The 12976-nt window shown below is 36.2% G+C and overlaps 1 protein-coding gene across 1 annotated transcript; it reads left to right on the forward strand.

Moving 5' to 3' along the window:
* Nucleotides 1–597: 597 nt before the first annotated feature.
* On the forward strand, nt 598–12968 carry LOC306867930 (2-oxoadipate dehydrogenase complex component E1). Its single transcript, XM_079413883.1, has 17 exons — nt 598–911; nt 1118–1270; nt 2002–2213; nt 2355–2549; nt 4428–4697; nt 4848–5019; nt 6055–6253; nt 6345–6657; nt 6899–6983; nt 7326–7465; nt 7762–7912; nt 8030–8136; nt 8231–8395; nt 8484–8566; nt 8973–9142; nt 11453–11538; nt 11680–12968. The coding sequence occupies exons 1-17, from the start codon at nt 737–739 to the stop codon at nt 11779–11781; spliced, it is 2778 nt and encodes a 925-aa protein (XP_079270009.1). The 5' UTR covers nt 598–736; the 3' UTR covers nt 11782–12968.
* Nucleotides 12969–12976: the final 8 nt, after the last annotated feature.

Consider the following 12976-nt stretch of genomic DNA (forward strand, 5'->3'; position numbering starts at 1 on the left):
CAGTTCATTTCAAACAACCGGTTCAAAATATCGATTCATCTATTATTTGACCTATATAAGTCATCACGTGGTTCCTAACACAGCATGTTCATGCACCTATATCAGTTTATTGCGTTTTTACATATTTAAAACCTAAATATTAACCTATGTGCTACATTATTACACAGTTTTCGGATTAATAAGTTAGTGAGTTAAAATGCTACAGATGTTTCGCGGTTTAACGAGTCAGTGAGTTCGTTTACATGGACATTATGATACTGCGTAATAACAATAAAAAATCAAGCTTATTCTAACTAACTATAGGCCTAATCAATGCGTTTGGGTGATATTTGAAATCATATATGTTTTAAGTTAGCAGAAATGTGCATATTAGGCTACAAATGCTGTCAAGTTCAAACAATTGAAATTGGTGTAATACAAAAATATATCTGCTGATTAAATTTAGCTTAAACCGATAAAATAATCATTTTTCGTGAGTTTACATTCAGACTTTTCGTGTTATGAAACATAAAGTGTCAATGTAAACGCTCTCGGTTAGTAGTTGACTCGGATTCTATCCGTTTCGTGAACGAGCCGTTCAGACTGGACTGATTCATTGAGAAGAATCGACTCACAAGAGTGATTCATTCAGGTCTCGGACACCGCTATCGTTTATTATGACTCCGCGCTAAAATGCGTGGCTCGTAGGGAAACTTTCTATCGCCTTTTGTCGGAGTCTATTTTATTTATTTCTGCCATGTCAGCGGGCATTATGCTTATTAACCTACACCGACTTTTGCACCGTTCTGTCGGTGCCAGAAGGCCGTTTTTAGCGAGTTTATACCACACTCAGCGGGGAGTCTATGGTTTCAGACCGAGAGAGATTCCGGAGAAAGACGCCGGGCTTCCGCAGATCTCCGCGCTTAACCAAGGTCGATCCCTTAACAGTAACCTGCCTCTAATATAGTCTGTATTATTATAATGTTCATGCTTTAGAGACCCATAGCATACGCTTTGGTAGCGTCTTCTTGATGCATTCTTAAACCTGCGAAAACATTAGAGATGCAAAACAAAACCTGCAATGCTGTAATATATGATGCATTACAAGCCGCATTCGCTGGCTGTCTGATGTAAACAGATCACGGGCTGGCGAGACTGGTGGAGGCCTATCGAGCACATGGACACAAAGTGGCTAAAATTAACCCCTTACTCCCCCAAACTCCTGTGCTGGACAGCGTCCCGGAGATCGGCCTGTTGAATGGAGCCCTTCATGGAGTCCTCAACACCTCTGGTGAGTTTCTGCTTGTTTCATGGTAACTTGCATCATTTTGAAGTTGGTCATAAAATACTTCTTACGTGTGTTCCGGGTTCTGCGGTTAAAGTCTGTGAACGGTATGAATTTAGTAGAAAATGAAAGGCTATATTTCAAGATGTCGATTAGCACAAGAATAATTTCCACGTTCAGTTTTGTGCAGAAATGGGTTTACAGTAATGATATTAACTTGTAAGTCTGCATGGGGAAAGGAATTAGGGTTTAAATGCATAAATGTTATTGTTTTATAATAATTATAATGCTATGATTATTTTAATATATTTTAGTTATTTGTATCTTCTTTTTTTTTAACCTAATTGTCATTTTATTTATTTATTTATTTAAGATGAAATGTGTGATTGCAATTTAAAATGTTAGTTTCCCCTCTAAGTTTAGAGGGCTGGACAATTTGGCCCCAAATGTAGTGATTATATATTAATATGAGAGAAGAAGAAGAACCTATTATTATTATTATTATTATTATTATTATTATTATGTTAGCTTGTAATGTTAAAGTTTATAGCGTAATTTATTAAAATCTGCCATGCAATATCCTAATAATGATGATATTGCAATTTAAATACAACAGTGTGGCATGCTGGCAGCATGCGTCTGAGGTTGAGTTGTATTTGCCACAGAATATTTTTAAATCACACTCCTTTAATTTGGCCCGTTTTAGTTCCTTACATTTCTTCTTGTCTTTATTGCAGGATTGCAGCATTTTGGGAAAGCCGAGGCGACTTCTGAAGAAGTGGTGGCCTATCTGGAGAGAACATACTGTGGGAGAATCTCCGTGGAAACCACTCAGCTCCAGAGCTTGCAGGAAAGAGAATGGTTTGCAGACCGATTTGAGGAACTCAAGAAAGAGGCGTTTTCGCCAGAGGAAAGGAGACAGCTGGCTAAACTGATGCTTGAATCACAGGTAGCATAACCGTTTGCATTTTGTCACTTTTATTTTGAATGCCTCAGAATGCCTGTTACAATTTGAATAGCATGAAAATCATTACACACTTGATTCTACTGGCATCAGCAAATGTATGACTCCGGTGTTTTCTTTTTAAAGGAATTTGACCACTTTTTAGCCACCAAGTTTGCCACTGTCAAACGATATGGTGGTGAGGGAGCAGAGAGCATGATGGGATTTTTCTACGAGCTGTTCCGCTCTTCGGCATACAGTGGAGTGACAGACGTGATTATGGGAATGCCTCACCGCGGACGTCTCAACCTGCTTACTGGACTACTGCAGTTCCCTCCAGAGGTTGATCCTTATTTCTTCTGGCTATATTTTCTGTATACTATAGATTGTAAACTGGATAGACTGGATTAATTTACAGTTTAAAGCATGTCTAGACAGATTAGATATATACAGTCTACACATAGAGAACACACTGAAAATGTGGGTATTAAATCCTGGCGATTAACCGTTTTGGTATATTAAAGCAATGTGTTTTTATGTACTAAAGGTAGCATAAAGGTGCTTTAGTTAAAGGGATAGTTCACCCAAAAATGAAAATTCTGTCATTAATTACTCACCCTCATGTCGTTCCAAACCTGTAAGACCTTTGTTCATCTTCGGAACAAAAATTAAGATAATTTTGATAAAATCTGAGAGCTTTCTGACCCTGCATAGACAGCAACGCAACTACCACGTTCAAAGACCAGAAAGGTAGTAAGGACATTATTAAAATAGTCCATGTGACCATCAGTGGTTCAACCTTAATTCTATGAAGCTACGACAATACTTTTGTGCTCAAAGAAAACAAAAATAATGACTTTATTCATCAATTTCTTCTTCTCCTCTGCGTCAGTCTTCAACATGCGCTCACGAGAGTTGTAGCTTCATAAAATTAAGGTTGAGCCACTGATGTCACATGGACTATTTTAACAATGTCCTTACTATCTTTCTGGACCTTGAACGTGTCAGTTGCGTTGCTATCTATGCAGGGTCAGAAAACTCTAAAATTTCATCAGAAATATCTTAATTTGTGTTCCGAAGATGAACGAAGGTCTTATGGGTTTTGAACAACATGAGGGTGAGTAATTAATGGCAAAATTTCATTTTTTGACGCTGAAAGTCTAGTGGTTAGCACAATGCCATATAATGCAATTGATTGCATTATGATGCAATCGAATGAATTGAGTTCAAGTCCTGACTCGCAATCCGTTGCCAACTCTCCACCCATGCTTTCCTGTCATTCTCTACGGTACCGTCTGCTAAGAGAGCATGAAAAAAAGGTAAAAAAAAAAAAAAAAAATATATATATATATATATATATATATATATATATATTTGGGCGAACTATCCCTTTAAGACAAAAAGCAATACATAAAAATAAAAAAGTAAAAATGTTTCTGAAATATGTACAAAAATAAATAAATTCTACACTAATGAAGTCACAATAATTACTCGGTGACACAGATTAATTTAAAATTCATGTAAATGTTGTGCTGGTAAACTTATTTGTTTGTAATGGAAACATACTATATTAATGCAATGTAATATTTTCGCTGCTGATCTTATTTTGTTAATTTGCTGTTTGTGATGACTCTTAAAGGGTTACACAAAAGGTAAATTCTCTCATTATTTAATCAACCATTATTTATTTGTTCCAACCCTGTATGAGTTTATTTCTTCTGTGGAACATAAAAGAAGATATTTTGAAGATTGTTGGTAGCCAAGCAGTTTTGGTTACTATTGACTTCCATTATATGGACAAAAAAAACTCTGTGACATTTCTCAAAATATCTTCTTTTATGTTCTAAAGAAAGTCCTAGAGGTTTGGAACGACATAAGGGGAGTAAATGATAACAGAATTTTCATTTTTGCATGATTTTTATCCCTTAAAATTGTGTTTGCATGCACATCTTCGGTTTGGAAATGATTCCTTGTTTTTCTTCCTTGTCAGTTTTGTTTATGCCATCTTGGTTTAATTCCTCACCCGTTGTTTCTTCTTAACATCTAATCCTCTGAGTCACGATCACCACCTCCTCATTCTACATGAATAGACTCATTCTCTAAGAAATGACAGTTTATTTTGTAACAGCAAGTTTTGGGAGAACATTATAATTGAGTCATTACCTGCAGCCATTATTAAGCTTTTGACGAACCAAATACTTCTTCATTTCTCACTCTCAGCTCATGTTCCGTAAGATGAGGGGTCTCAGTGAGTTTCCGGAGAACTCTCCCTCTATTGGAGACGTGCTGTCTCATTTAACCTCCACGGTGGAGCTGGACTTTGGGGCGGGACACCCTCTCCATGTCACTATGCTGCCTAACCCCTCCCACCTGGAGGCCATCAACCCCGTGACGCAAGGAAAGACTCGTGGCTGTCAGCAAGTCAAACAGGACGGCGATTACTCCACTGACCCTCATGCACGACCAGGAGACAAAGTCATCTGCCTGCAGGTCCTGAGCTGAGATGTTTCAATCAGTTTTAGGATGTCTGTTTTATTTTCCGGATTAGTAAATTCACTAGTTGTAACATTATGCACCATGCTGAGATATAGTAGTTGTGGTAATGTTATAACATAACAGTTCTTTATCTGTTATGTACAGGTTCACGGTGATGCTTCGTTTTCAGGCCAAGGCATAGTAACGGAGACCTTCACCCTGGCAAATCTCCCCCATTTTAGAGTAGGTGGAAGCATCCACCTGATCGTGAACAATCAAGTGGGCTACACCACTCCCTCAGAGAGGGGCCGATCATCTCTGTACTGTAGTGATGTTGGTATGTATTTGTTAGGGTTGTGACTGATTCTTTCCTTCCTTCCTTCCTTCTCACTGTACATAGATTTCCATATTTTCCAACCTGAGATGTATGACCTAAGATTGGCCTGTCGGGGTTTCTTCTTAATTGTCTCGTTGCAGTTATTTAAACTGAATCCAATTATTTGAGATACCTGAAATAATTGTGCAGGTTTCAATCACATTTTGCATTCCTAATAATAGGAAATTATATTGTGGTTATATTATAATATAAATTCACCCAGCAGTGGAAAATGTGACTGCACCTTGAAAGGTCTTCCTGCAGTTTTAAATAATAGTTTGATAAATAATCTAAAAGCAAATAAATTAAGACAGCCGGTAATATTAGAATTGTTATTTTATTATTGTTCATTAAAATAAAAGTGTTATTATTAATAATAATAATAATAATGATATATTTTTATGATAATACAGTAGTATTATTGCAATAATTATATTTATTTTATTTATATGCATTGTATAAATTGTAAAAACATTATATAATTCAGCCATAATATTGCTATGAAAATAGCCACAGAAACTGGAATGCCGTTAAACAAACAAACAAACAATTTATATACATTGTTGTTGTTTATAATTTAAATAATAAAATATTATTTTTATGTATGATCATATTGAATGGGTTAAAAAAACCAGACTTTCTTTTTTGTTTTTAGCTGATCACATGCTTGAATTTCTGCACCAGTGTTATTTTGGTATTATTGAGATACAATATATTTACTAATATAGGAATTGTTCGTTTATTTTTTATTATATTTATATTTTGTCATATTTTATGTTTTAGATTTTAATAGTTTTTATATTTTGTTTTCATTTTAGTTCAGTTTTATGTGGTTTTTGCCATTTTTATTAGTTTTTTGTTTTAAATTCTATATTGTTTTTTTATTTTAATTTTATTTTCAGTTATTTTGGTACATCAAATTAAACTAAATAAAAATTAGAAATGTTTGCTTTGAAAAATAACAACATTTTTGAAATTCTGTTTGTTGCTGTTCAGGTAAAATGGTGGGATGTGCAATAATCCATGTGAATGGCGATGATGCTGAGGAGGTCCTCAGGGCGACCCGGCTGGCCGTGGAATACCAGCGACATTTCAGAAAAGACGTTATTGTAGACCTGCTTTGTTACCGCCAGTGGGGGCACAATGAGCTGGACGAGCCCTTTTTCACAAACCCCACAATGTATAAAATTATTCGGTGGGTACCTCTACCAGTCACGGTTTTGGAAATTCAAGGTTTTTTTTTTTCCCAAATTCAATGAATTTTTCTCTTTTCATTGCCATTCTAGGTCGAGAAAAAGTATCCCTGATTCATATGCCGACCAGCTCATCGCTGAGGGTCTGATGACAGAGGAAGAGCGTGGTCAGATCAAGACCACTTACTACGCTATGCTCAACGACCGGCTGAACAACATGACCCTCTACAGCCCTCCGCCCACCAACCTCCAGGGGCGCTGGGGAGACCTGGTGGAGCCCCAGAACAGAGTCTCGTTCTGGGACACAGGCGTAGCGCTGCCTCTGCTGCAGTTCGTAGGAGCCAAATCAGTAGACATACCTGAGGAGGTTCAATTGCACAGTCACTTGAGAAAGACACACGTGCAGGTATTGAAAGAACATCTCGCTTGATCTTTGCCCCCATTTTGTGCTGTTTTATGGCATTTTGTAAAAAAAAAAGCAACATGACAGTTGAGAGGTTTAACTTTTATGCATGCATTATGCAACAGTAGGAACATCTGTAAGGATATATATGAATGGCTCTTCAAAAATAGGTTTCTCAGTAAAACAATTGATGGCAGTCCAGTTGATTTGAACAAACCTAAACAAATATCTTGGTTTGACACAGGGACGCCTGCAGAAACTGGAAGAGGGCACAAAATTGGACTGGTCCACAGCAGAAGCCCTGGCGTTTGGCTCATTGCTGTGCCAGGGTAAATTATTCTAAGATTCTTATTTTAAGTCAATTTTGAACAATATTTCTTAAGAAACATATTATTATCAATGTTGAAAACAGTTGTTTTTTAGTGGAAACATACAATTTGTTTAGGATTCTTTGATGAATAGAATGTTCAAAAGAACAGTAGCCTATTTGTTTGAAATAGAAATCTTTTATAATAATGTAAAAGTTACTTTTATCCATTTAATTCGTCCTTGTGGAATAATGGCTTTCAGAAAACAACATCCTACAGACCCTACAGAAACTTTTGATCTTCAGTATACATGAAAATATGTTAAGTAAAAAAAAAAAAAATTTTTATATGTATTTATTGCAGGATTTAATATCCGTATCAGTGGTCAAGATGTTGGCAGAGGTACATTCAGTCAGCGTCATGCTATGGTTGTGTGTCAGGAAACCAACGACATGTACATCCCCCTCAATCACATCAACTCTGAGCAGAAAGGCCACTTGGAGGTGAGGCAAACCAGACACAGACACAACATACACAGTGTACTGCAAACATGAGTTATGCATTGCTGCAATCATTTATCACTTTTTTTAATAAATGTTTTTAATATAAAATTTTATATTATGCTGTTTGGTTGATGGAATGTAATGTGATAGCTTTGTACTGTAACTCAATACACCAGCTGCTCTTCATTCCTGACCTGAGTGGTGTGCGGTTTCGATTATTTAAGCCAGCACATTTTTCTGCATATAATTATGTTGTCTGTGTGTGTGTGTGTGTGTGTGTGTGTGTGTCCTCGCAGGTGTGCAACAGTGCTCTCTCTGAGGAAGCTGTTCTTGGGTTTGAGTATGGAATGAGCATTGCTCAGCCTAGACTGCTGCCCATCTGGGAGGCTCAGTTTGGAGATTTCTTCAATGGTGCCCAGATAATATTTGACACTTTCCTCTCTGGAGGTAAACAAAAAATGCAATCAGATGCTAAGGATCACATTATAATTTGCACAATCTATGGTCAAATGGTTAAATACATCTTTAGAGCCTAAATCCTGTTTTGTGGCAAAACTTCTTAAGGTGAGGCGAAATGGCTCCTGCAGAGTGGGTTGGTCATCTTACTGCCACACGGATACGATGGAGCCGGACCAGAGCATTCGTCTTGCCGAATCGAGCGTTTCTTACAGGCAAGTTAATGCATGCTCTCTTACAGGAAAGGTTCAGACTAAACCCTCGAACATCACTAATAATCTTTATAATCGCACTCTCTTCCTCCTGCAGCTCTGTGACAGTAAAGAGGAAGGTGTGGACGGTGACACTGTGAACATGGGAGTGGTTAATCCTACCCTACCAGCTCAATACTTCCACCTTTTGCGGAGACAAATGATTAGAAACTTCAGGAAACCACTGATCATGGCCTCTCCTAAGACTCTGCTGCGCTTTTCTGTGCGTTATAGATATGAATATGATTTGTTTTTGTGATAAAACTGTTCTGTTGTTTTAATAAGGAATATTTACCTCTTTTTTACACTAGGGGGCAGTGTCAAGCTTGGCTGATATGGGACCAGGAACTTCCTTTAAGCCTGTCATTGGTGATACTTCTGTAAACCCTGCAAGGTATCTTCATTGTCACTTTTTAAACACATTTTTGAAAGAAGTGTCTTATGCTCAAATACAGTAATATTGTAAAGTATTTTTGTAATTTAAAATAACTTTTTTTTTATTTGAGCATATTTTAAAATTTTAATTGTTCCTGTGATGCAAAGCTGAATTTTTAGCATCGTTACTCCAGTCTTCAGTGTCACATGATCCTTCAGAAATCATTCTAATATGCTGATTTACTGTTCCAAGAAACATTTATCAATTGTGCTGCTAATAAAACAGCTTTTATTTGATATAGGAATGTTTTATAATAATGTAAACGTCTTTGTCACTTTAACACATTTAATGCATTCTTGCTGAATATAAGTGTTATTTTCTTTCAACAAAAAAAAAAAAACATACTTTCGCTCTTGTATTGCAGTGTGCAGCGGATTCTGTTTTGCTCTGGTAAACATTACTATGCCTTGTTGAAACATAGAGAGACATTATCAGAGGCAGAAAAAAACACAGCGCTGATCAGGGTGGAGGAACTGTGTCCTTTCCCCACGGAAGCCTTACAACATGAGCTAAATAAATACACAAACGCCAAAGGTGAGTTGCTCATATGCACATCTTTTATTCATGGAACAGCTAATCCTTGTATTAATTAGCATGTGTTTCTTTGGTTCAGTGGCAGTTGCTCTGTGAGGGGCCTTTGTAAGAAATTGTAAATGTGTTCCGAATACAGAGGTGTTTTGAAAATTGTAATGTTCATAAACGACACGCTACACAAAGCACCATGAAAAAGTAAATGCAAAATGATATGTGTTTTTCCTTATTTAATGGAATAGAATGATTAAAAAAAATAGTTTAAAAAGTTAATATGAATCTGATTAATGATTAATGAAAACCGTTTTACACAATAACATTCAAAATGTGGCATCAGTAAGATTTAAAAAAAAAAAAAAAAGTCTCTTTTGTATTTAAGGCTGTATTTATTTGATATGTTTCTAAAATGAAGTAAAAGCTTTCAGCCCAAACGACGTAACAGGCAACGTGCTGTCTTCCAGTGGCGTAACGTTAGCGGATGGGCACGCAGGGCACGTGCTGCAAAAGGCCCCGCGATAATCTCCCCTTGCTGGGTTGTGTCGAAAGACGATGATCTTGTATCGACGATAGCCAGAGATCAAAAACATAAATTGTTGGCAATATTAAGATATTTGGCATTTCCAATTAATGTAGGTCTGTTAGATTCTTATTTTTATTAGGCCTGTTATTATTATTGAAGTTATGAAGTTACTTTTATTATTAAATTAAAATTACAATTAATTTGCCCCGCAATAATTACCAAATAACTGACATGCTGAGAGGATAATAAAAGATTAGGCTCCTCTTTTAAAATGTTTAAAAAAAAAGGAATTTTAAAACAGGTCTATTATACAATGGCCTATAATTAAATATTAACACTGCAGTCATCAATACAAATCAATTAAATAAAAAGCTTTTATTTCAAACACCGACTTTCAAAAACAACCTGTTTAACATGAAATATGATTCTTTAAAAAAAAATTCACTATGTAATATTAGAAATATTAAGGGAATGAATTAGGGATGCACGATATTATCAGACTGATATCGGAATCGGCCAATAATGGCTTTAAATGTAAATATCGGCATCGGCCCGATATGAAAAATTATGCCAATATGCCTATAAGAGGAAAACATTAACTCGCATGTGCTCAATGAGTGCTATTAGATCATGTCAGCAGTGTGCCTCATTCTTGAAGCAATGTTTTGTCTTAATAATGATTAGATTCACTCTTTTGGATGGCTGCATTTAATCTCTGAAAGCACATACAGAATGATGCGTTTGGTGTGTGATAGTTTAAACAGTAATAGCACGTGCAGCGGCAGCAGTGACAGCCTTCCTCGGGTCCTAATGCCCGTTCGGTAAGGAGTTTTAATCTGTAGGGGGCGCTGTTGGCCTACTTCTAATTAAACTAAAAGTAAAATAGCCTACACAAATAACATTTAGACTTTCTGATTAAACAATTCAATTAAACTAATTAAATAATTCATGTCACAAAATAATGAGTTTTGATTTAAAGGTCAGAAGCTATAGCTTACATTTAAAAACAAATCATAATTCTAAAAGATTAATTTAAGTACCGGCCAAAATTTACATTTACATTTATTCATTTAGCTGACGCTTTTATCCAAAGCGACTTACAATTGCTATACAGTATATGTCAGAGGTCGCACGCCTCTGGAGCAACTAGGGGTTAAGTGTCTTGCTCAGGGACACATTGGTGTCTCACAGTGGATTCGAACCCGGGTCTCTCACACCAAAGGCATGTGTCTTATCCACTGCGCCATCACCACCCCCCTGAAAATGATCGGAAAAATATCGGCATATCGGATATCGGCAAAATCCAATATCGTGCCTCCCTAGAATAAATGAAAACAGTTAGCTATATACCGTTATCAGCATATGTTGAAATAGATGCGTCTGTCGTTGTCTCTGAGAGAATATGCGTCAGATGCCAAAAGCTCTGTTATTACTCCGTCATTCTGTTTTTACTTTCACTTTCTGCTTAGGGAATTGACTGAGATTAAGCATTCGCCGGCATAACTCTTGCGCAAAGTTTGCACGTGCTTGTGTGTGATATCCATTGGCTCGCCTTCATGGTTTAAGACTTAAATATTTCCAACAATGCGCTGTAACCAACCCCCCCGTACCGAACCGTGACACCAATGTGTCGTATCGAACCAAACTGTGAATTTTGTGAACCGTTACACCCCTGTTTATTTCCTATTAAAGTGTTGTGTTGTGTGTGAACATGCAAATATCAAACTATTGGAAACAAATGTATTTATTGTTTTATTATATTACATCACATATATTTTCCTTTTCCATTACAGAGTTCATCTGGAGTCAAGAGGAGCCCCAGAACATGGGCTGCTGGTCATTTGTATCACCGAGATTTGAAAAACAGTTAGCCTGCAAGGTCAGGTTAACCACTTCACGCTAATAGAGGGCCTCTTAACGAATGCCTTGATCGCCTCTTAGCTTAAAATCATGACATTCGTCAAATTAATTTGATTTGTTGCAAAATGATTGATGTTGGTCTCGTCATTTGTTTCCTCAGTTGAGATTAGTCAGCAGACCAGCATTACCCGCTCCTGCCGTGGGCATCAGTACCCTCCACCATCAACAGCATGAAGCTATCCTGACCACGTCTTTCTCCTGAAACCACACAACCATCAACTTCAAGAAATTATTGTCTTATTGTAGCAAACAAGCTGACTGGTACACTGACAACAAATGCCAGGCTCTGTTTGTAACCTGAGTGCTAAATAGAGGCATATTGCAGGTTTGACTGTTTAATGATTAGGTACAAGGGAATATCTGTTGACTGAAGATTTCTTACTGACATCTAAATCAGTTTCTCCATACACCTATTGAAAGCAACATAACTGATATTTCAGAAGTAATATTTGGCACAAAAATTTGTAGTGTATACAAGAAATGTAGAAAATGTTTTAAAAGCACTTTTAAATTTGATATACATGCAGAGGGCAGAAGACTGAATGTAGGCAAAGAAGAGAATATAAATAATTATCGTTGTGGCAATCAGATGAATATTGTGATTTGAACTGGTAAAGCTCATGATCAAATCAATGGTGCATTAAATGTGTGCATGTGAATTTAAGGGCTGTTTGGAAACCAACTCTTTCCAGATGAATAACAATAATGATGAATAATCAGAGGAAAATAACAAAAAATAATCGATTTTTACGTGTTTACAAAGTGAAAGTATTAATTGAAAAATAATACCTGGCAAAAATCTCACAGAGCTTAACATAATCGAGATCGAGCTTTGTACACAAAGTTGCCGTTTGATAACTAGTTTATGTTGCTGTGAATGTTTACCTATGATAAACCCATCCAAATCCAATTTATAATGTTGAGTTATATGAATTGTTTTCAGTAGTCACAGTGTTGTGTGGATGTAGCTGAATTTGTACTTGAATACTTATTCTGGAGATAAAAAAAATGTTGATCGTTTATAATTAACATTAATAATTAATCCGTTTGTCGTTTATTATATTCATCCTTAAGATATTCAAATTATTGACACAATTGGAATTAAAATTAATGTGCTCTGAAAAACTTGAAAATGATAACCTAGAAAAGTTAATAAAAAGCATGTGTTTTGGAATATTAGGCTATTAACATTAAGTCAAGAGGCAAAGCTTTTTTCATGTACTGGGCAGTTATGAAATTTTGAGCTTTTTTGCTTCCATAAGGTCTTTTTGTCAGAAGAAGAAAACATTCAAAAAATAAATGTCCACTCAAGTAGCACTTACCCCAAAAATTCTAATTTTATTCAATTGATTTATATAACATTTTATTTTCATTTATAAAAAGATTTCCAAAATAAT

Source organism: Barbus barbus, assembly GCF_936440315.1.
Source record: "Barbus barbus genome assembly, chromosome: 50".
Taxonomy (NCBI): Eukaryota; Metazoa; Chordata; class Actinopteri; order Cypriniformes; family Cyprinidae; genus Barbus; species Barbus barbus.

Excerpts from the sequence above, each read along its gene's own strand:
- LOC306867930 (XM_079413883.1), top strand. The coding sequence starts at position 737 with ATGTCAGCGGGCATTATGCTTATTAACCTACACCGACTTTTGCACCGT. Across the intron at positions 1,271-2,001 it reads TGGAGTCCTCAACACCTCTG|GATTGCAGCATTTTGGGAAA; the intron begins GTGAGTTTCTGC and ends TCTTTATTGCAG. Across the intron at positions 8,396-8,483 it reads AGACTCTGCTGCGCTTTTCT|GGGGCAGTGTCAAGCTTGGC; the intron begins GTGCGTTATAGA and ends TTTTTACACTAG.